At 49.9% G+C, this 24659-nt stretch overlaps 1 protein-coding gene across 4 annotated transcripts in view; it reads left to right on the forward strand.

Moving 5' to 3' along the window:
* PRR5L (proline rich 5 like) overlaps positions 1-24659 on the forward strand; it is a 116335-nt gene that overhangs the window by 46585 nt on the left and 45091 nt on the right. For 2 of the 4 annotated variants that reach the window (XM_036258760.1, XM_036258764.1), the window contains exons 1-2: positions 2925-3105; positions 23224-23513. In XM_036258760.1, the coding sequence (XP_036114653.1) occupies positions 23350-23513 (164 nt within the window). In that variant the 5' untranslated portion in view covers positions 2925-3105; positions 23224-23349. Of the gene's footprint in view, positions 1-2924; positions 3106-11773; positions 11830-23223; positions 23514-24659 lie in introns of those variants that run through there. The other 2 variants (XM_036258763.1, XM_036258762.1) reach the window with 2 other exon arrangements.

Raw genomic sequence — 24659 nt, forward strand, 5'->3', positions numbered from 1 at the left:
AAAAAAATATTATATTTCTTAATAAGAAAAGGCAATGTTCCAGGGGCATTTGGTTAGAATTTTGGTAAAAATCTGAGTGGTGACAAGTATAATATATTAATCATCCTTAGCACAAAGTTCTGATTTACACCAACATGTTGGCTACTTGTTGAGAAAATTCTACTTACAAATATAGCAACCTCGCCCTGGCCGGTTTGGCTCAGCAGTTGGAGTGTCGGCCTGCAGACCAGAGAGTCCCAGGTTTGGTTCCTGCTAGGGGCACGTACCAAAAAATAAATAAAAACAAACAAACAAACAAAAACAAATACAGCAACCTCTAGGGTAGAAGAGACTTTAACCTCTGTAAACCTCCCTTCCGGTCCCTGGGTACTCTCTTAGGGCATCTCCACCCAGCTGGCATTGCCTACATTGTGAATACTTCTCTTTACCAGGGAGTGTACTTCTTCCAGAGGGAGCCTCTGTTTTTTTTTTATATATCCTTACTTGATATTTTTCCATTTTTGTTCGGATAGAGTGGGAGAGAGGGAGAGAGAGATACACATTGGTGTGAGAGAGACACATCGACTGTTCGCCTTCTGCATGCAGGACTTCGACCAGGGCCAGGAATGAACCACAACCGAGGTACATGTCCTTGACTCATTGGTCCATGGGCCAACGCTCTAATTGCTGAGTCAAACTGGCCAGGGCCAGAGGGAGCCTCTTTTATCCTTGGATAGGTCTGGTGATTATGTTTTAGATTTTTTTTCTAATTGCACAGTGCCCAACCCACCATAAGCACTTAGTACAGCATATATTAGCTAAATGAATCCACTTACCCTTTGTTATCATTTACTTAGTGCACAGGCTATGCCAGACACTGCTCGAGAATTTTGGGCAATATCAGTGAACAGAGCAAATCCATTTTCTTGTAGAGCTGAGCTGGCCTGGAAGTAAGAGGTGATGGGAGAGAGACAATACATTTTTTAAAAGAAGGCCCTGGCCCGTTTGGCTCAGTGGTTAGAGCGTCGGCCTGAGGTCCAGAGAGACCCGGGTTCGGTTCCCACTAAGGGCACGTACCTCGGTTGCAGTTTGTCCCCGGCCCTGGTAGGGTCGTGCAGGTGGCAGCCACTCCATGTGTCCCTTTCATGTCGATATTTCTCTCTCTCTCTCTTCCCCTCTCTCCCTCCCTCCCACTCTATCTGAACAAAAAATGGAAAAATGTCCTCAGGTGATGATAAAAAAAGAAAAAGAAGTAAACTTTGGGATATGTTACAAGTGATAGATGCAATGGAAAAAGAAAGAGTAGAGTTGAATGAAGAGGAGGGAAGAGTTATTTACAATTTTAAATAGACCCAATAGGGTGTACCTCCCTGAACACAGCCTTCAAAGAGATGAGGGCGTTTGCAATGCAGAATGAATGTTCCCAAATCAATGTTCCTGTAGCCTTGTGGAGTAGCTTTTTTCACCTCTGGACCTGTGGGAGAATTATAGTAATAATAGCTTAATATCTGTTGAACCCCAGCAGAGATTCTAAACACTTTCTCTATACGAATTCATTAAATCCTCATAACAACCTTATGAGACAGCTACTATGTTAGACCCATTTTCATGGCTGCAAACTGAAGCACAGTAAGATTAAGTAATTTGGCTCTTACCCTGCAGCTAGTAAGAGAAGGATGTGGTACACAAACCTTCACCTTTTGGCTCCAGGACTGGGCTCGTAGGGCCTCAGCTCAGCTGCCCTGAAGCCGCAGCTCAAATCCCCTCCCACATCACTGCCCCCTCAAGCTTTCCTTAGGCAAGTGTCTGGGGCCAAGTTCCTTTCATTGTATGTGATTCCTGGGATAAGATTTCAAGCCTCTCTGTCATCCTGGGGTTTGTACTGAGAATACTTTGGCTTTCACGAATGTCACTGGACAAGTGGAGCACCCAGAACTTCATCAATTCCCCCTCCCCTGTGGGCACACCCTGACCAGCAACCCTTACATAGGTGTTGTAAGGTCACAGTGATCAAAATAAACACGATTTCCCCCCCTCAGTTTTGACTTAAAAAGACATATCTTTTCTTCAGCAAATGTCACTGTGGTTTCAAAGCCTAAGTGTGATGTGTAAGCGGGCAGCATTTTTAAAGTATTTCCTGCTCAACCATAGGGTGAAATTATGCAAGCCAGTGAGTCCTGAAACAGCTGCATCTAATTCTTAACACCTGCAAAACAAAACAAAACAAAAAAGCTTTGAAAATAATTTGACATTGTTTTTAATTTGGGGATTGGTTGGTTTTCTGTTGTTTCAGACTCTGAAGGACCATTCAATCCATGAAACCTTCCGTTGGAAAGAGAATTTGGGAACTTTAAGAGTTTTTGCCTATTAAGGGAGAGACTTCATTGGAATTATACTTTCACAAATGCACTTAAAACAACTTCTGTAATGGGCCATGGGGCTGTTCCTTAAAACAACAAAAGTCCTAGGCTCTAGTTCCCTAGAATCGCTCCTTGGCTTCTAGGTAGTGTTTCCAGTTGTGGGGGGTGGGGGGGGGATCCCGTGGTGGGGGGCGAGGGGTGACTGGTCTTGTGTGAAGGAAACGCAGCACTGAGCTCCCTGACCTGTGGCATCCTCCCGGCCTTTTCAAGTTAAAAGAGTTGGATTTCCTGATATTGTTGAACTGGATGTAAGTGCAGGCGCCCCCTTTCCCCTTCTCTCTGCTCCCCCCTCCGCCGCCCCCCAGCAGGGTGAGAGTTGCTGCTGGGGAGGAGTGGGATGGAAGGGAGGGGGAGGCTCTCGGAGAGAAACTGAAGCGAAGAACACAGGACAGGAAAAGTGGGAGGAGGAGGAGCAGGAGGAGGAGAGGGGGAGAGGAGGAGGGGGAGGAGGAGGAGGACGAGGAGGGGGAGGAGGAGGGGGAGGAGGGGGAGGAGGGGGAGGAGGAGGCCGTAAGATGAGAGAGGAGGGAAACGTGTCACCAGCCGGGCTCTGGGAACTCCGCGGCCGCCTGGCTTGTTGACTCGCGCTGGAGAGGACTTGAGGCTGGACGGGACCCGGCGGAGGGCAGAGCTGGGAGAGGACGGAGGAGGGAGAGCCGGGCAGAGCGCGGCGGGGAGAGCCGTCCAAGTCCCTCATTTCTCTCCGGTGAGAAAACTTTCTTGGGAAAACCGGAAACTTTTCCCCGAGCGCGCGGCGTCTGGGGAGGAGGCGAGCTGCGGCTGTGCACGGCTCGAAGTGACTTACTCCCGGGACCCCAAGAGGATGAGCGGGGGAGTCTCCGGGAGGGGCCAGAGGCATTGGCTCAGCAGTGGCACAATCCGGTGGGGCACGGGGAAAGGGAGCTCGGGGAAAGCGTCCCATTTGGGGGCAACCGCTGAGGACCCCTGCAAGGTTAAGGATCCTCCGATCGGATGCTGCGGGCGGGTGCAGAGGACCGGATTCGAGACCCCCTTGGTGCGGCGGAGGGGAAGGCGCGCCCCGCGTCCGTCCGTCCGCGACTGAAAGTGGGCGAGGCACCAGTGTGGCCGGGATGGGGGATGCCGCTGATCGTGGGACCCAGGCTGAGCCACGAGTTCGAAAAAGAGTTTGCTTGTTTGTCTCTCTCATTCTCTTTCGGGCTGTGGGGCGGAGAGCTCGGGCGCAGGCTATCCGGCGCCCCGAAACAGCCCATCTTGTCCTGCGGTCCCCTTTTGCCGGAGAGAGCCGTGCAAAGGCAGAGCAGGGAAGGCGGCTGCTTTGTCCCGCGCACAGCTGGACGTGCGCGGGCTGGGGGCTGGGGCGCAGCCCGCGGGGGACCGGCTGGGCGGGCAGCTCTCGGCGCCGGCGGCATCCCCTTTCGCTTCATCTTTCCCGCCCGCCCTCCATTTGGCTAGGCTGTCCTCTGCGCGCCTACTGTGCGCGCGGCGTGCTCACTGCGCACAGGGGGCGCTCGGGAGCCCCAGCCCGGCGGCCCGAGCCTCCCTTCCCGGCCGATACTTTTCCTAGGGGCGGCTGCCCCGGGTCAGTGTACTTGCAAATTGTGCTTCAGGAATCGGCTCAGGGGTGCCGCCCTGGTTGGCAGTAGGGTTTTCCCCTGTTCTACCCAGCCCCTGTCCTCGGTCACAGGCCGCGGCCCCTTCCCCCGCGGTGCCGGGAGCCCGAGTTTTGTTCGTCAGCAGTAAGGCAGTGAGTATTTATAGATGCCACTGCAATCCTGTGGTATGCAAGGTTTCAATTACTGCCATGCGCCCCACAAGACCTACAGCTCACGCGCGGCGGCTCAGCAGCACTTTGCTCGGAGGACCTGAACGGAAAGAGCTCTGGTCTGGAGTCTGCAGGCATCCCCGCTGGGGCGCAGCCCTGGACCGGACTAGGCGTGCAAATTCAAATGACCCAATGCAAAGGAACAAAGCAGTCAAGGACGCCAAGGGTCTGGATTGTCTCCATCCTCTGCCCTCCACCTCTAGCAAAGGGTGCTTGCTGATCAAAGCCTTGGAGACTGCCCTTTTTGACCTCCTTTTGGTGATCCTGACCACCCTGGGTTGCAGACTTGACATTTCATTGGCCTACATGCTGCAAAATGTCACAGTTCTGTGCTCTGGTGAATTGTTGTGGGGTGGAAAGCTTTGTTATTGACAACATGCAGCAGCGAGTGAGTCAGGAAAGGAAATGGAGCTTGCAGACACTAATTTAGTCACTTTTTAAACTGAGCTGGTGGTGAAGTTCCTAGTTCGACCGAGAGCGGTGCAGCGCCCCTCTGTGGAACCTGGCTGGCCTGCCTTCTCTGGCTGCAGGATTGAACCCTAGAATCTGACCTGGGGTACTGAGCAAAGCATACTATGTAGCAGATAAGGGAAACAGTGCTTAGTCAGCTCACAAAGTTATCTTCGATTTTTCCAACTTCAACCATTGTTCCTTTCAGTATTTTATTGCTGCTTCTAACAGCCAGAACCATTAATGGTGTAAAAAAGAAAACGCATTAGAAATAAATTAGTCCAACTGGCTTATTTGTTAAGGACTCAGTTTAGACTAGCTTGTTTCTGAATGAGAAGACCTCATTTCTTTCAGATCCAGAGGGTCATGGAAGTATATTTATTTCAATGGGTAAGATTTCCATAGTGGTCTGAGTTTAAACATGATAAAAATGTTCCCTGTTTTTAAAAAAGCTCCAAAGTCACATACGTGGGGGTAGAGTTGGGAATGGATTCCAGATCTGTTACTCCGGGCTCACAGTACCAGCCTGTGCTGGAGATGTCTGTCCCTGCAGTTCCTCAGTTGTTGATTAGATTATAGTTGATTAACCTGGTGGCTTCTTTTTTTTTTTTTTTAAAGACATCACATAATACACAGAGTGGTTCAGTTATTGAAAAAGAAATTCTAATCTTCTCTCTAAAACCCTGTTACACTACTATGTGAAGATTTCGTGCTGGTAATTCAGATCTAAGTGTCACAATCTTTTTCGTTCATTGATGATGTATGTGCAATATTTAAACTATCAATAGAAAATTAAATTTATTAAGGACTTTGTGGATTTCTTACATATTTCTCTATCCTAAGGATGTGTGGTATGCATGTATATATTTCCCTGTGGGCATTCCTTTTCTGTTGCCCTGTACAAGGTAAAATATACCAAAATCTGTCTTGAATTGCAGTCTTTTTCCCTTTTAGTCTTTTTTACAGAGCTAGATCAATACAGAATTGATTTGAGAAATAGAGTTTGAGCCCCTCTGAAAGTTCCCTACCGTGTTTAACGTCCATCATTAAAAGCTTGTTCCCTAGAGTAGCCTCTATATGCAGAATGCAGATGCTTGCTGAAAGTCATGCTTATAGACCAGTTTTTTATCAACTAATATCTCAGTTGATAAAATTTGCGAATCAAGCATTTTGTGGAGTTTTTTTTGTTTTTTGTTTTTTATGGGGGATGGGGCTAGGCATTTGGGAACAGAGAGAATGGTACCCGGTTAAGCAAAAGGCACTGTTTTCCAAGGAAAGATTCCATTTTGGAGCCCACAGGGAAGATGGGAGCGTAGATGATGCAAGGCGATGATGGGGCATCAAAGGTGCAGTGGAGTTGATTTACATTTTTGTTCAGGGCTGGGGATCTAAGGTTTGCTTTGAAACGTGTACAGTTAAACCAGCGAACTTGTGTATTGGGCAAGTACTGTGAGCCAGGTACAGCCATGGTGATGTTATTTGAGCCTTTCAACAACCAGAGCAGGTAGATACTCGCCTCTGCTCTAAGATGTGAAAATGGAGGCTTAGAGAGGTTCATTACTTTCCTGATGTCACACAGCCATTAACTTAAGCTCCTTGCTCTTTCCGGTACATTTTCATATGTAATCTTGAAGGCCTTCCATGAAGAACCCAGGGTCTCAAGTGCTCAAGAAGGGCCTAGTGGTTCACATGGAAGTTTCTGGATTGGAACTTCATACCAGAGGAGTGCAGGAACTCTAACATGAGGGGACAGGAGGTGGGTGAACAATGGAGGGACGGAAGGGACAGCCTGGCAGTAGTTATTCCACGGGAGAGAGGCCCTATAGATAGTGTGAATTCGAGAATGACCAGCATTGATCTGGCAGGGATAAGACCTGGACTGGCATGCCACATGAGGTGCCCAGAGGGGGAGAATGGGGGAGGAAGTACCTTGGCCTCCCTTGCCATGCCTTCTCTTGTGAAGATGCCAGGTTAGAATCCTCAGGTTAAAGTTGATATAAATTAGGAAGCCCGTGAGACCTGTTTTTATTTTCATTGAACTTGGCCCTTTGAGGTAATATTTGCCCAGTCACTGTCTTTAAATATTCTTTTCTTATGCTTTGCCGGTTTATGGCCTTTGTAGATCAATTCTTGCATTTCACTTAGAGGAGACAGAGAGAGAGAAAAGCAAAGGTTAGTGATTATCTAAATTGGATTAAGTTCTGTCTAGCAAGGTTTCAAGAAGTACTGTTTACTCTCTAATTACCATCAACTAGGAATTTAAACGGTCCATTAAATTTGACTTTTTAAAAAAAAAAAACCCTCCATTGTTTCAGCTCTAACATATTCTGGGATTTGGGAGGCTTTTTCTATTCTTCAAATGTGTAGGAGAAATTCTCTGCCCCTCCCCCCACACTTTAAAAAGATATTACATTTTTGTAGCAGGATAATAAATGTTATATATACTGGCTTCACTAAAAAGCAGAAGCTCACAGCCAGGTTCAGCCGGTGCTGTCAGCCTCTGGAGAGCAAGCCAGTGAACCAAGTTCTTTGTCAGAAATGTAAGGACACCTACCTGAAGTCTTTTGGGTAGAGTATGGCCTGCTCGCTCTTTTCTATAGCAAAAGAGTAGGCCTAGAATGAAAATCAGTCACCTTTACCCTGTGTTCGGGCTTTGAAAAGAAATAGGAGTGTTCCTTATCAAAGCACACTTTGGGGAGGGGCCTCGGCTGAGGCAAGTTGAGGCGTCATGGGAGTAAACCTTAGGCATGACCCTGAGAGAGTCCTTTGCTGCCTGACCCTGTTCTCTGCTCTGGTGTGCTTATAGGTCAACTGTGTCTGGGAGGGTTCGGAGAGCAATGAAACTCACCAAAAGGTGTCTCTTTTCCTCTTTCTAAAAAGAATATTTTATTGGTTAATTTTAGAGAGAGAGGAGGGGAGAGCGAGGGAGAGAGAAAGAGAAACATGGATTTGTTGTTCCACTTATTTATGCATTCATTGGTTACTTCTTGTATGCACCCCAACTGGGAATCGAACCTGCAACCTTGGTGTATGGAGACGATGCTCTCACCAACTGAGCTACCCAGCCAGGGCTCTCTCTCCCTCTTTGGACTGTGGCCTATGGGAAAACCTAGTCAACATCTACCTCTGTGTCTGCCCAAACAACCTATCGTAAGTATTTTGTACAGTTTATTTTGTGTGTAATCACATATTGCATAAAAGCAGGTATTTACCTCTCCAGGCTTTTATCTGCTTCCCTCTCCTCAAGTTTGAAGTGTAGGTTGCTGTCACGCACCCACCCGTGTTCTGGTTTCACCTGAGCAGCTTGCCAAAGGCCGGCAGCACCTCCAGTCTCTGTCCTCACTGGTTCCAGAACTTTCTCCAGTTTTGTTGGTTCTTGGCGACACAGGCCAGGTTCTGGGTTTTGTGAAAGGCATCTGCGTCAGCAGTTAGGTGTCGAGCAGATACTGGGATGAAGGGACGGCTTTGGGCTCCCTCCGCCGTTCAGGGATTAGACTCTATGCCGGCTGAAGCTGAGCCTGGGAGAATACCTGAGAGAATTCGTTTTTTGTCTTTTTCCCAAGGACTGGGGCAAACATCCAGCCACGTGTGTCTGTGATGTGTGTCTGCATTATTCCGAACTAAGCTCCCAAAACCCTGCCACAACCTGCTCAGGACCTCAGCTGCATAAATCCCCTTTACGCTTGCCGGTTCATTCCAAATACTGCCTTGGAACTGCTTTGGGATCACTCCCCAGATGTCTTTTGGGGGAGACCACGTCAGCGGCTGCCGTCCCTTTGGAGAACTCTGCTCCAGCCTGCTGACGCGCCTGCTGTGATCCACCGCTATGGGAGCCGTGTGGCCACTTCCATTGTAAAATAGCCAGAGGCAAAATTGGTGAGCAAACACCCTCATCCTTTGTGATGTTCTGAGATAATTTAAAAAAAAAAATCTCCACCAACAGGACAATCTGTTCCTTTCAGGCTTCGTGAGATCCCCCCAAACACCAAAAAAGTCGTATCAGCTCTGCAGAGAGGAGAGCTGTTGAAAGACTTTGGGCCTGGGTCCCAAGTGGCATCTCGGAGCCAACACAGGTCAGGGAATTGGGATCTGGAATCTGATCTGAGCTGTGCTCTTGGAAATCTGTGGGACTTGGGGCAAGTCTGCTGTGGATAATCTGAGGGACCAGATGGGAGTCTGCTCTGGATAAAGCTGTGGGACCAGGGGCGAGTTGCTTGGTTGTTCTGGGGCTCAGTTTTCCTGTCTACCGAATAATGAGCTTGGCTTACTGCTCAAGTTCCTTTCTGTGATGGCCAAGGAAGCGTGGTCTAGAGCAGTGCTCAGTGCCTACGAATTGCCCTGGGATCTTGTCAAACCAAGAATCTAATTCAGTGGCTCTGGATTCTAACAGGCTTTGAGGTGGTGTTAACTGCTGATTCTCAGATCACAGTTTGAGAAGCCAGGCACTAGAGTCTAGATCACGGTTTCTCAGCCTTGGCCATAGTGACATTTCCAGCTGGATAATTTGTTGTGAGGCACTGTCCTCTGCACAGGAGGATGTTTAACAGCACCCCTGGCCCCTACCCACTAGATGCCTGTAGCTTCATCCGTCCCCGCTCCCCACAGTCATGACCACTCAGAATGCTTCCAGACATTGCTGCATGTCTCCCGGGGGAAGGCAAAATCACCCTGGTTGACAGTGTTGGTCTAGACCAGTGTTCCCAAGCCTGGTTGTGTATCAGAATCACGTGGAAGATGTCTAGAAAGTACAATACCTTGGAGTTCTTGTCTTTGAAATTCTGGAAAAGTACAAGTTCTAGACTTGAGTGCTGCCCCTCCATGGCTGTGGGACCAGAGCTCACATGCTCCGATCCAGAAGTTCTCCATTTCTAAAACCAGGGTAATAATGATGCCTGCTTCATATGGCTTTTGGGGAAATCAAAGGCAATGACTTGATCGTGAGCTTTCGAAACGACAAGGTACTGTGCAGATGTTAGTGGTGAGTGTTGTACCACAGGCCTCTGGGGTTTTATTTCATGGGTTTAGTCACTTGTTTATTTTTCCCAGGACTGGGTTCATCTTCCCTGTGGCCTGCGTCAGTGACCTTCACATTGTCCTTCCTCATGATTCCTCCAGCTCTCACAGTTATGAGCTGCCGCTCTAACCCAAGGGCCTCAAACGGGCAGCCTGTGGGCCCAGTTTTGGCATCAGATGTGTTTTGTTCGGTTCACGTGGTGTTTTTGGTTTGCTGAAATCTGCCCTGGGCCCACTGACCAGGTGGTTCCCTGCCTTGGCCCCGCCCCCAGGCATGGAGTCGGCCGTCCCTGCTTTCAGCCTTCCCGTCCTCATCTTTAATCAAGACCAGTTATCTTCCCTTTTCCTTTCTTCATTATCCGTAGGACCATATCCGGCTCATCTTGGTGTCCCAGGGTAGAAGGTGCTCACCAGATATCTGTTGAAGTGTGTTATTTTCATCCCATCCTTGCCTGACTCAGTTCATCGTGTATTTGTCGAACTTGACCTGTGAAAGCTTGTTTTGCCTTCCCCAAACTCCTCTCCAGGCTCCAGTGTCCACCTTCTCTAGCAGAACAGACAAGAAAGTGGAGACCTCGCCTTTCTCAGCTCACCTTCCATTTCTTTTGCTTTGTAACTCGAGGAGGTGATTTAACCTTTTTGCCTCAATCTTGTTCCAGCTGCCCATCATCTTCAATTGCAGCTCTTGGTGTCGAGTTGCCTTTGTAACATTACTTTGGAGTATTTTCCGGGGCCCCTGAGCCCCTGGGAGGCAGATACTCCCGTCCCCTTTGCCCCGTTCACTTCCTCTCCTCAGATCCTGGCACACAGTGCACCTTCCGCCGGCTGGTGTTGAATGGACTTGTGTTGAACTCATGACCTCCGTGAAATGATCAGATCTGAGAGCCCATTCGCCTTTTTGACACCCCCCTAGTCAAGGCTCTTATACCCGACTCCATTACATGGGGAGACGTTTTCTTTCCCTTCATCTCCTTTTCTTATGAAAAAGCATTTCATCCTGTTCCTGCAATCCAGAGAAGGCAGCTAATTTTTAATAAGTAGCACATGCTAGTTTAGAGCGCATGTCCCCATCGTTAAACCTCTCGTCGGCTGCCAGACGGTAGCCTTTGACCGCGCTGTCACCCACCGGGGTCTTAGATATGTTACATGTCAGAAACGTAACTGCCCACATAATGACCAGTCATGCTCCCGCCAGCTTGTGTCTAGACTTTTCCATTTATCATCTGGTGTAGGCCTTGCAGAATCACCCTGGATGGTGTTTATGGGCCACACCCACACAATTTGCACTCCAAGCAACTCGATACTTCCGAGTGGGGCTTACAGATGAGTAAATAAGGTGTGTGGTTCTTCCGCACATTTTTGCTTGACTGGTACCAAATCAGGGGATTTCTGTGGTGATTACACGGTGGTTTGCAGGCCGGGGTGGTGAGGATGAGGTGACGAAATGACCACTGCTAGACGGTGCTCTGAGAACGGTGGACGTCCAGCGAGCTCTGTTGAGCAGAGATAAACACTTGCAATTGTTTACTATTGCACAAATTCGGACTTCCAGACTCTTCTGCCGGCTCTCAGTTTCCAGTGGAGGGCTGAGAACGTTGTCTCATTCTTCCTGGCGAGCTTTTTCCATAGCCCAAGCGTGACCCTTAACATTTCTCCTTCGTGTGAGTGAGTGTCTGTCCCTCGGCCAGCCTCTGTCTCCTAAGACTTGCAGAGTCGGTCCTCGATCCAAACAGAGGCTGTGCTATGCAGAAGGCGCCTCTCCTGCGCCCCGTTTGTAGGCGCCCCTGGCCGGCACGCAGAGCCGGGGTCCAGGTCGAATAATGCTTAGGTGGACCCGAGTTCAGTCCACCGTGAAGGGAATGTTTCTGGTCCCTCAGAGATGGGAAGGCCGTTCTTCCCGGTGGCTTGAAAGTCCACCTTCGATTGCATCCTTCAAGGATATTCACTGGGCACCTTTCATGTGGCCAGCGCTGCGCCCCAGCAGGACGCTGCCAGGAACGAGACGGGCAAGGTCTTTGACTTTGAGGAACTTACACGTTATCAGGGCTGGTCAGACAGTGAACAAGTAAACAGACACGATGACTTCAGCCCGCTTGGTCAGTGCCCTGAAGAAACGAAGCCTCCTTCCTGTAAGGGACCGGGAGCACTTGCTGCCTGGACAAGGTAGGAAGCTGTCGGGGCGTTCAAGAAGGGAAGCCAGGGGTGGCGCTCGGCTCCCACCTCTGTGCCCAGCAGACGTGAGTGTGGCTTAACGGGGGTTAGGCGCTCAGGCCCTGGAATCACGTAGGATTGGACTCTCGGTCCCTCTGACCAGTCTTCCCACTTTGGGCAAGTTAATCCCCAGGCTTCAGTTTCTTCATCTGCAAAATGGGAATAATAAAACCTACTTCATTGGTTTAGGGTGGAAATAAACCGAGAGGAAAGCTGCCCCTAGAGCCTTGGCACCATCCCGACCATCACGGCCGGCCTGTGTGAGGGACACTGTATTCTTATCACAATACGTATAAAAAAGCAGCCGTGGCAGGCAATGCTTTGTGAAACAGTCTCACAGACTGTTGAAAATCCACTTCTGACTTGGTTCCCACCCAGTGGCCAGGGTGTGATGTGCGGCGCTCAGACCCAGTTTCCCAGGCTGGCTTGGGGGTTCTGCTTGCTGCGTGTTTCTGGGTGCTGCTGGCTTGCCCGGTTTGAAGGGTGGATGTAGGTGTGTGTGCAGTACAAAGGGGCCTTGAGGATTTGGTAGTGGGGTGAGGAGATCATGAGAGCTGGTTACTTACGAGGCTGGCCGACTGGATGATGTGGTAGTTGGGAGTGGAGACAGCTGAAGGCTGGTTCTGGGTTTGTGCTGTGCCACCTGCTCCCTCAGAGGTGCCCAGGGGCGCTCAGCGAGGGGCTGTGTACCTGGCGATGCGGAGAGATCATCATGGCCGGCGGCTAGGCTGAACTCGTTTTATTTTTTTTTAATTAAACGTATTTTTTAAATAAGAAATTTTTAGTAAACTTTACTACAGTCTTTGATTCCAAGATATATTAAATAATATTTGGGCGTTGAAGAAGACATGTTATAATAAGCATCTTTGTTCCAGAAGTCAGGGCCCTTCCATCCACATCAGGGTAAAGGGAAAATAAAACATTTTACAAAGTTCTAGGACTGTAGGATCAAAACTGTAATATTTTACCATCCTGCCCCGTCAGCAGGATCTTAGGCCGAGCTCTTAATTGATAAGTCAGAAGCCCTAGGGAAGGGAGCAAGCTTGCCCGAGCCCACAGTGGCTGCTTCATGCAGGCTTAGTTATACCTGGCTTCGGTCCCGGGTAAAAGGGGCGAGGCGGCTGGTGGCCATAGCTGGGATGGGATCAAATAAAGGTCACAAACCTACAGGCTCATGAACGGCTAGTCAACTTGGTGAATTGGTTGCCAACACTTAAAATCAGCTGATTTTGCATTTTTAAAAATCTGGATTTCTGGCTTTTCTTGAAAAAATTCGGACCTGGCAAAATTGGGCTTATATCCTGAGATGGTAGAAACCAGATTGCACGGAGTAGTGGCTGCCTCCTTTAGCCTGGGCAGGTCTTGCCCACTGTGTGACGTTCCCACCTGGACCTTTGGGCAAGTAGGAATTACATGGTGCAGAAAGGAAAGAAATTGGCTCTTCCTTTTAGCTTCCTTTCTCACTAGGGTTTATTTTCTGCCTCAGGTGTCTCTTACACGAGGCAGCTGCTTTGTAGAAGTGCTGAGTAAATACATTAATGTGGAATGAATGAGCGGACTGTCACCCATAAAACGCTGAATTTAGGATCACAAGCCAAGTTTGAACCCTGACTTCCTCCAAACAGCTGAGCAACTTTGAACAAATCCTAGAACCCGTATTTTTATCTTTCTTTTTTAGGGGCCAGGGAGGGGGGCTCACTGTTGTTCTTAGTGGAATAAGTAATACATGTTCGTGTTTCAAATCCAAAGGTACAAGGAGATTTATAGAGAAAAATCTTCTCCGCTGTGTTCTTGCCACCCAGCTCCCTTCCCTGCCAGAAACCAGTGTCAGTTATCAGTTTGTCCTTTCAAAGATATTTTATGCCCACATAGTGAACTATGTAAATGCTCTTTTCATCTCTTTTTCACCTAGATGGTAGCATACTGTGTACACTCCAAGTTCTGTGTTTAGCTTTTCAGCACACTTTCGTTTAGAGTGTCCCCTGGAGAGCACCCCGATCAATGCATAGAGTTGTCACCTTTCCTAGAGCTGCCCAGGATTCCGGCGTATGGGACACCACCAGTCACTAGCCAGTCTTCTGCTGCTGGGCGTTTGGGTTCTTTCCCACCTGTTGCTGTTACAAAGAGGCTGCAGTAAAATCCCTTGTTATTAAGTCACTTGACATGCCCGGAGTACAACTGCTGGAAGTAGAATTGCTGGGTCAGAGGCTATATAGCTGTTCTCATTTTAGTCGGTTTTGTCAAATTCCCCCCCGTAGCAGCTGCCCCACAGTGCTCTCCTCCCATCCTCCCAGCAATGCGTGGGAGGGCTGGGTGCCCCATACTCCGGCCCTGTGTTGCCTTTCAGAGCCTGTGTGGGTTTGGTGAAGAACATGTGATTTATAAAAATGTTAATGTTAGCTACATCTTTTTTTTTTTTTTGGCCCCTACTATGGGCCAGGTCATAATCTAGGTCATCTCATTTGATCTCAACAATGTTGAAAGAAAGAAGTATCACTCATTCGACATTGGAGGAAACTGAGCTTCAAAGAGTTTGAGTCATTTACCTGGGTCACTGGCTACTCCATTGTAGAGGTTGGAGTTCAACCTGGGGTGATCTGATTTCAATACCAGGATGTTTTCATTGGTAAAGCCCCATATAATTTTAGGTGTTGGTGTTCTCAGGTGACACTTGCTTACAGTTCCTGTGTCTCTCCGAGTGGCAGCACCCCTCACATGACTGGTTCATTTGCGTATTCATCAAATGCCTGTGAATCCCTGCACTAGACTAAGCCCTGGGTTATGCATCTGAGAATAAGACAGACATAGGCCCTGCCCTTATGGACTGCACACAAACAAGAAGAAATAGCTCCATAGTCATTTATTGTGCTACACTGTGACAGGACAACAAAGGAGATGAGGAGGGTGGTCTGTGGGGTGATGTGACCTAGTCAGGGGTAGAGATGAAGGAAGGCCTCTGAACAAGTGAAGGACGGGTGATAAAAGGTGTGTCGGTGTGAACTTGGAGAAGTGAGAAGAAAGTATTTCACACACAGGGCACAGCATGTGCAAAGGTCCTGGGGTAGGGAAGAACAGGTGGTGTTGGAGGAAATGAAGGAAGCCCAGTGAGCTGGCATGCAGTGGTGGGAGTTGAGCATGTGAGGATGGGCTTTGAGGATTTATTCTAAGAGCTCTGGAACTTTTAAAGGCATTGGAGCTACAGGGTGATGTGAGTGTGGTGGGCCCTGGACTGTTGGGTTCTTGCCCCAGCACCAACGGCCGCAAGCCGTGCGACCTTAAACACTTGGTACTTCCATTTCCTTATCTGTAAAATGGGGATGGTAATAGCATCCCAGAAGTTGTGAAGATCAGACAGCAGGGTCTTTCACACATTTTGACTGCTATGTACAGTATGAAATACGTGATACATTTCGACTCAGTTCACATGAGTACAAAGGTAATATGTGTGTTTCCCCAAAATGCGATCCATGCGCTCTGATAATTTCTATGCTGAACTATTTCATTAAAGATTTTTGGTGAAGACCCCTACATTCATTTTAAAAACACTGAGAACACATGTCGAGTGCTTGTTACACAGCTGCACTCATTAAATGGTGCAATCATCCCCATCACCGTCGTCATCATAAAGGTAATTCTGGCTGCAGCGAGAGAGTGGGTCCGTCGAGTTCAGTGACAGTATCTAGGTCCTGGCGGTGCTGAGGGACATTGGCTTCCGTCCCCGTGTCCCTGGGCAAGGGAGAGTTCCACGCTGGGCATCCTAACTGCAGGAGCTCCTGAGGAGGGCATGTAAAATGAGCTGTTTGTCTGGTTTCCCTGGGAACTGGCTTTTCCTCATTTTCAGGCAGTCACATCAGACTGTGCTGTTTTCTTTGACTTCTTTGTTATTTACACGCAGAACGGCTTTTTCCTGGAAGCCTCAGTCATAGGCCGCCCACTTCTTTATTTTAAGTTGTGCCCTGGTTCTGCTTCCCTTTTCAGAGCCAGGCTGGTGCCTCCGTGCAGTTCATTTGCATGTGCCCGAAGAGTACCGCCTTCTGCCCACTGCCCCGCCGGATGGCTGTGCCCCGCCCTGTGCCTTGGCCCAGGCGGCTGGGATGAGAAAGCAGAACCCCCACCTTCTTTTTCTTTAAGAAACACATTCTGGATCCTGGGTGGGGAGGGTCTCAAAGAAACCCCGTCAGGTGAGCCTGGGAGAGTGAGGGCGGTGATAAAGCCCAGTAACCCTGCAACCGCCACAGTGCTTCTTGAGCACCCCAGCTTTCCACATAATGGAAGGGAACCCTTAGATACCAAACACTTACCCTGGAAATCATTTCAGAGGCACATTTTTCTAAATACTAACTGCATTGGTTTTCCAAAGAGAACACCTACCAAAACACCATGGTTTCTTTAACTCAGAGACATTAGGCAAATAATTTTTGTGATGTGGATGATGATGATGGTGATGGTGGTGATGGTGGTGGTGGTGGTGGTGGTGGTGATGGTGGTGATAATGATGGTGATGGTGGTGGTGGTGGTGGTGGTGATGGTGGTGATAATGATAATGATGGTGATGGTGGTGGTGGTGGTGGTGATGGTTGTGGTGATGGTGATGATGGTGGTGGTGATGATGATGGTTGTGGTTGTGATGGTTATAATGGTGATGATGATGGTGATGGTGGTGGTGGTGATGGTGATGATGGTGATGGTTGTGATGATGATGATGGTGATGATGATGATGGTGGTGGTGATGATTGTGGTGGTGATGATGGTGATGATAGTAGTTGTGGTGGAATTGTATCCTCCCAAAATTCATATATTGAAGACTTAGCCTCCAGCACCTCAGAATGTGACTATATTCAGAGGCAGGGCCTTTAAAGAGGAGAGTAAGTTAAAATGAGGTTGTTGAGTGGGCCTCATCCAATCTCTCTGGTGTTCACATCAGAAGAGGAGATTTCGACACACAGACGCACTGGGATATTTGTTCACACACAGAGGAAAGGCCACGTGAGGACACAGTGAGAAGGTGGCCATCTATAAGCCAAGGAGAGAGGCCTCAGAAGACACCAAACCAGCTGCCACCTTGACCTGGAGCTTCTAGCCTCCAGAACGGTGAGAAAGTTAACATCTGCTGTTTAAGTCTTTCAGTCTGTGGTATTTGGTTACTGTGGCCCTGGAAGACTAATACAGTGGTGATGGTGGTAACAAAAATAAATAATAGTAGACATTTGTCAGGCACTTACCACATACCAGGACTATTTTAAACCTCAGCTGACTATCTCATCCAATCCTATAGCAATTCTAAGTCACCTGCCCGGGTCCCACAGTAAGCCCGACCCCGGCGCCTTTGCTGGAATCTACTCTGCGCCCGTGTCTGACACCTGCCTTGCTCCAGGAATCACGCAGGCACTGCGCAGGCAATCTTTCTCGTCGCCCCAACAACTCTCCAAGGTAACTTCCTAGTCCCATTTTCAAATGTAGAGACTGCAGTGCAGAGTGGTCCCAGGCCACACAGTGAGTATATTCATTTCTTGTGGCCGCAATAACAAATTCCCACAACTTGGGCGGCATAAAACAATAGAAATTTATTCTCTCACAGTCGTGGGGGTCAGAAGTCCAGAATCAAGGTGTCACAGGGCCATATCCCCTCCAGAGGATCTAGGGAAGAATCTGTTCTACCCCCCCCCCACCACCACCACCACACCCACCACCACCAGCATACCACTTTCTAGCTGACATTGGGATACAGGTGATTGCATTTACGGGCCCACCTGGATAATCCAGGACAAGCACCTTCTCTCAAGATCCTTAGCTTAATCACATCTTTTGCCATCTAAGGTACTATATGTCTTGGTGGATATATCTTTGGGGCGCCAGTTTTCTGCCTACCACACACAGTGAGTGGCAGAATGAACACTGATGCCAGGGTCTGTCTGATTCCACAGCCTCTAGTGACCACTCACGCTTCGGAGCTGCAGGCCCGGTCCTCTCGGCTCCTTTTTCATGGGGGGGGGGGGGGTTAGTCACAGTGTGAAACTAGCCAAGAATTACCGGGCCCTTTGACTCAGCAGTTCCTCTCCTGGGAATGCACCCCACACAAACAGTCCTGTGGTTGCCAAGACTGGCAAAGACGCTCATTCTTTTTCAGTAACAAAAAACTGGAAACGACGGAGCTATCACCTGCAGGGGCCTGGTTAAATCAGGCCCCTTCAATGAAATAGTTAAGAAGCCATTAAAAAATAATGAAGTCGCTAAATATATAGTGACATGGGAGGATGCCTGTGATGTATTATTAAAAGGAAAGAACACATTACCCATTTTTATTAAAAGATTATGTGTGTACATGGGTATGGCTATTAAAAATGAAATGAAATTAAAACTCAGCTCCTCAAGCATGAAACCATATTTCAAGGGCTCGGTGGCCACACACTGCTCAGGGCCATCGTGTGAGCACAGCTGGAGAGCGCTCCTGTGTCCCTGGAAATTCCAGGCAGAATGCCCCACATGTTACGTGGCCAGAGAGAGCCTTTCATTCTGTATGTTAGAGACTTAGGGGAATGTTTACATGTTCTATCATACATAAGCAGGTTTGCTGTTAATCAGACAAATGGAAGCACGTGGGGTTCCTAAGGTCACATTCTGTTCCTTAAGTTGGGGGTAGTTTATTGTCATTATTTAAGGCGTAGGTGTCTGTGGGAGTATAAACTCCTTTTTAAGTGTGTGTCATTGTGAAAATATTTTAAAATACAAGGGGGGGTGGGTTGCCTGGCAGGGTACCCCTGGCAGGCCAGGCTCGTGGCTGGAAGACTTTCGGCCGAGTTTGGTTCCTGGATCCAGTGTGGCCACGTTCCTTGGCCTATTGGAGCCTCAGTTTCCCAGTTGGACAGAGTTCCTGCCTGACAAGCCTTATCAGGTTAGAGCAAGGTGTGGGGGGGTGATGTGTGGGGAGCTCTGAGGCTGAGGACCATACCGTGCGGACATGAAAGGTCAGCGAGCACCGCCGTGAGTGACCGGGGGCCTGAGGCTCGAGGCCCCACGCGCCGTGACCACCACCACAATGAGAGCCCTTGCCTGCTCCTGGGTATTTTCCGGGTGTTGCCGAGGTCACTGTGCGCAGGAGGAGTGTTGCCGTATTCCCACGAATGTCGCGCGTGGTGATCTAGGAATAACCATCTATTTGACTTATTGAAGAAGCAGGGACGTAGCCCTGGCTGTTTGCCACGCAGAGTTCTGCACGCTTTACAAACAGGTGCTCGTGTTATCCTCAGACAGCCCCGAGGTGGCTCTGCTCATTTCACGCAGGAGGAGACGAAAGAGAGTTCCCGTGACTCGCCCAGTCACACAGCTGGTGAGGAGTGGGTGGCTAACCAAGGCAGCCCGTGCTTTCCCCTTTCATCCTGCTCCTCCCGCCCCTTCAGATGTGGTCCTAGGGTGCCTTGTGTCTGTGTATCACTCTCAGGGGCATGAGATTTAAATTTTATGTGAAATCTCGTGACTGAGTGTTCCTGACTAGCTTGGTAGGTTCGATTCTGATGTTCTGGCTGAGTTTGGTGGCATGACCAAGTGGGCGTGAACTGTAGCATGAGGCCCATTGGGACACCTGTCTGATTTGCCACTTATTGGCCGTGTGACTTCTGGCAGGTTACTTCAGGTCTCTGATCCTCCAATGGGGTCTGAGAGGTGTGTAAGTTTACGGGGGCGGTGCTTGTCATCACGTCGGGCAGGCAGTCGATGGCTCCTTAGTTGCAATCCTCTCCTTCTTCCGTACCTTAGGCAGCACGCTTATGCTTGAGGATGCAGTGATGAGTAAGTCCCCATGCCTGTCTTCGAGGAGTTTACAGAATGGCCTGGGTGGGCGGAGGGCTGGGGAACTTCCCGGATCAGGGAACTGAGTTCCAGCCCATGCAGGCTCTCTCCTGCCTCGGTGACCCCGGACGGGTCGCTCTGCTCCTCTGGGCTTTCCCTGTAAGTGGGGATCTGGGTTGGCAGCACGCCGAGGCCCCATCTGTCTTGTCGCTTTCTGCTTTTCACGTTCAGGCCAGGACAGGCCTGCGCCTGGGGGGCCGGCACCCCAGCAGGTGGCCATGGGGTGCGTCGGCTTTCCCTGCAGGCCGCTCGTGTCCACGCTGCCGCGGCCTCCTCTCCCCGCGCCCTGCAGAGGCCTGCTGGCTCCGGCCAGAGTCAGAAGGTGGGAACAAAGCTGGCTTCGGTCGTCCTCTGCCCGTCGGGATCTGAGCGCAGCCGATTTTACAAGTGAAAAATGAGTCAGAGGCAGATCTTGGTGTGGGCTCCTCTGTGCCGATGGGGGCTGACAGTGACCCTCATTTAACTAGGGTTGTCTGTGAGGGTGGGGCTGCCCATTGTCTTATTGGATACGCACAGGGCTCGAGGGGGGAGGCCTGAGGGACACGAACCGAGAGGTGCAGGGGGACAGGAGCCAGCCCCGCGGTCCCCACTGTCACACAGCCTCCCTGGGAGGAGGTTGTCTCGGCAGGTAGCCAGGAAGTAAACACCTGCAATAATCCATTCAGCTCATCTTTCTACGTCCTCGTACAACTGCCACCGAGGGGGAGGCAGCTCCGTCACCTCAAGTTTAAGACTCTCATCGAAGGAGTCAGTGTCCTGTCGTTACGCACATGGATCGCACCTAGCAGGCCCGTCGGAAGAAGTGGACCCTCTTTGAGTAGGGTGACTTTTGCTGGGCAAGGTGACTGCCACAGCCAGTGGAGGGGTTCTGAGGGGGCTTCCGTGGTTTTACGACTTCTTCGCCTCATTCATGGATCTGTATAGATATGTCCACGTTGCAGTGGCCCTGGTGGCGTTACTGAGACCCTCTGAAAGGTGAGCAGGCGGAATATGACTCCCCGGCATTCACTGATCATTTTAGTCCCTGTGGACTCCTGAGAACAGGGTGGAGGGGCAGAAGACTAGAAGAAGATGGTGCACAGCCCTGCTTTCCTTTACATTTCACGGGACTAGGACGCGCCTTTCCCTCTTCGGCGCTCGGTCTTGCGAGTCCGCTGTCGCTGTGCTGGTCCTCCACAGACAGCTGCTGGCCCCTCCCCGTCTGGATGGGCGGCCGCGTGCCCGTCTCACAGCCCGTTCCCTTCTGACCAGAGCAGCATTGAGTGGGGAGGGACACCTCGGTTTCTTCTTCTTCAGATGCAAAACCTCCCTGCCTCTCAACCTGAAGACTGACGTTTACGGCTGGAATATCTCTTTTTCTTTTTCTTTTTTATCCTCACCCAAGGACATTTCTGCATTTATCTCCAGACAGAGAGGGAGGGAGGGAGGAAGAGAGAGAGAAACATTGAAGCGAGAGAGACATACCGAGTGGCTGCCACCCACAGGACCCCAGCCAGGGCCAGGGACAAACTGCAACCAAGGTACGTGCCCTTAGCGGGAACCAAGGGATTCTCCAGTCCGCGGGCCGATGCTCTAACCGCTGAGCCGAACGGGCCAGGGCTTTTTTATTTATTTTTTTTCCTTTACTGATTTGAGAGAGAGAGGAAGGGAGAGGGAGAGAGATAGAAACATGGATGAGAGAGAACATCGATTGGCTGCCTTCTGCATACCCCACATGGGGATCAGGCCCACAACCTGGGCATGTGCCCAGACCGGGAATGGAGCCGGCGACCTCTTGGTGCATGGGCCGACGCTCAACCACTGAGCCACACCAGCCGGGCTCTCTCTCTTTCAGCATTGATGTTTGGGACGTAGCAGTGTTAGCTGATGAAGAGAGGTGGCGGTGAAAATACTGCTCGGCTAACCTGTAAACGCTTGAGGAAAAAGTAACCATCACCTCGGTGGTTTTTTCTTCCGTGCCTCACGCGATCAGTTTGGGTTCACTCAAGAGTAAGAGGTTGACATGACCAGTCTAGAAGTGCGGAGAAAGAAAGCGATTGGTCTGACAAACTGGCAGTTACAAAGTAGCCACGGGGACTAGAGTACAGCAAAGGAAACACAGTCAGTGATACTGTAATAACGATGCGAGGCACCAGCTGAGTCCTGGAAATATCGAGGAGAATGCTACGTAAAGTGTGTGATCGTCTAACTGCTATGCTGTACACCTGCAACCAATACAAAATAAAATTGGAAGTGGAAAAAATAGACCACTCTTGAGAGCCTTGGGTCTGCCTTTCTGCTGGGTATGTCACACGGTCTCACTTCCTGTCTCCTCCGCCCTGGGAAGCTGGCCGTGCTGAGAGCTGAGGACTCAGACTCAGTGTGTCCAAAGTCTCACCGCTTGGGAGTGGCCTCATCCAGACTCGAACCAAGGTTCACTCCAAAGCGATGGCCATTAACTGGGAAGCCATAAAGCCTCCCAGGAACTGCTCAGGGGAACTATCCTTGAACCCAACTCTGCAGGGTACATTACATTTAGATAAGCAGGCAGGAAAAGAAAGGGAATTCTGGGCAGGAGGAGCAGTAGATACAATCAAAGAGCCCGGGAAAGGGAATAATGCCCGAGTGAGGGCCTGCTGCATAGTAGGTGCTCAATAAATATGTATCACATGAGTGAATAAAGACTCAAACCGACAGTTATCTTCCCTGTAGACCATGAGCCTTTTGAGGGCAGGGATGTGGCCTTAGAAATCTTTGGATGCCCCATAGCTCCCAGTGGTAAATGAACAGTAAACATTGAATGAATGTGTTCTGATGGGATGAATGAATGGAGGGCAGGGGCGGGATGGTGGGACATATGGCGGAAGGCTGTCAGTGCTGGGATGAGGCGCTCCTGTGTTCTCCTTGAGGCATTTCTTAAAAAGTTGTCTGTTGATGCACAGCCTTGTAGGGTCTGCGGAAACGAGGCAGTGCCTAGACTCTGATGGGCGTGCCCAGAAAGCGTGGTCGAGCCCAGCTTAGAAACCACTTTTCTGTCGGGCCAGCCTTAACCTGGCCCCGTTGGCACTGCTGTCCTACTTTGGGGTGATCACGCTGTTTAAACCAAGAGAGATCTGTAAAAACTTGCCCTGGCCCATTTGGCTCAGCGGTTAGAGCGTGGGTCCATGAACCAGAGTCGCGGGTTTGATTCTGGTCAAGGGCATGTCCCTGGGTTTCGGTTTGGTCCCCGGCCCTGGTCGGGGTCGTGTGGAAGGCAACCAATCAATGTGTCTCTCTCACACTGATGTTTCTCTCTCTCCCTCCCACTCTATCTGAAGATAAATGGAAAATATCCTCAGGTGAATATTTAAAAACAAAACAAACAAAAAAACGTGTGACTGGAACCCCGCAGGCTAGATCTGTTATTGGGGAGTCCCAGAGTTGTTTCTAGGATAGTTTGGCTGGAAGGTCCCAGCTAACTTCCTGCAAGGCGTGGTGTGCTCAGCCTAGGAGTTTTCAATAAAAGCTGTTCTCTCTTTTCAGGTGTTGACTAAATTTGTGGTTTTAAGAAACCCGACAGCCTGAAGGCAGCAGCCCTGGGAGAAGCCCTTTCTGTGGGCAGTCAGAACCTTCTGGTCCAGAGGAGAAGCTGTCCCCTCACCTGGACTTATGACCCGCGGCCTTGCCCCCAGCCTGCCCATCGAGTTCCACAAAATGGGCTCCTTCCGCAGGCCCAGACCGCGCTTCATGAGCTCCCCGGTGCTCAGCGACCTGCCCCGGTTCCTAGCCACCCGGCAGGCCTTGCAGCTGAGCTCCAACTCGGCCTGGAACAGGTAACGGAGGCGGCCAGGTGTGGAGTTGAGCGCTGCTAGGGGCCAGAGCAGGGCGGGGGACCAGCTTAGTTTCTGCTGCTTCCGAGGGCTCTGCTTCAGAAGGTCATGATTGATGGGGCAGTTGATGAAGAGGGGATGTTTTCCTACAGAGACTGCATCTGTGAGCTTGCCTTGCTTGAGTAGAGGCAGAGGGGACCACTGGGGGCCTCTGGGCTTGCAGAGCCGCTACCCAGCCCCGGACAGTGGGGTTGGAACGTAGGTACTGCTCATGCTCATTTGTCACATCCCCAACTCAGAGGACCCGAGGGTGGGACCATATAAGTAACCTCAAGTCACCGTCTACCTATTTGGGAAGATTACACATGTATCTGTGAAGAGCTAAATGAGCATATATGAGAGATCATCACATAACCAGTGAGCCAGGTGTTTGGGAGAGGAGATGTTGGGCTGTTTTTGTTATTTTTTACTATTTCTACTCCTGTATCTAGAGTAGAAAATCTAAACTGTAGAAAGAGAGAGTCCTTTGTGCTATTAAAATTTCCAAATAGGGTGATAAATCATTGTTACCCATTTGCTGCGGTGGTTGGAGACACGGCTTTTTGGAAGGTGTCTAGCCGACCTTTTGCACACCAGTCAGAGCCGAGAATCAATACTCTGTCTTGAGCTTCTGTGGCCACTACTTTCAAACCTCTGCACTTACTCTTCGGATAGATTAAATGCCTCGTTCTTTGAAAGCATTACTGACTTCTTTTGGATCAGAAGTTTGGATCATTATGTCTTCTCAGTGAACGCACCACTCATGATGGGGAGGGAGAGGGGTCTCCGAAAGGTTCTGATGTTAACTGGATCCTTGTTCTTTACGAAAGGCCTGGGGCCCTTCGATAACGACAAGACTGTAATCAGCTCCTTGCTGAAATATTGGGGTCCCAGAGAAGGTGGAGTCGTGATTTAACGATGGCCCCTCAAGGCATTGACCCTGCAGCCTGTACACCTCACAGGGCTGGGAACGGAAGGGCAAGTGAGGCTGGCCCAGTGCGAGCCTTCCAAGGAAAGCACTGTTAACAATGAAAAAAGGCAAGAAATTATTATTTCCTATGAGCCCCAGGCTGCCCTCTGGGGGGGCCTCGAGGTGAAGGACCCCCAGGC

Source organism: Molossus molossus, unplaced genomic scaffold (assembly GCF_014108415.1).
Source record: "Molossus molossus isolate mMolMol1 unplaced genomic scaffold, mMolMol1.p scaffold_m16_p_13, whole genome shotgun sequence".
Lineage (NCBI taxonomy): Eukaryota > Metazoa > Chordata > Mammalia > Chiroptera > Molossidae > Molossus > Molossus molossus.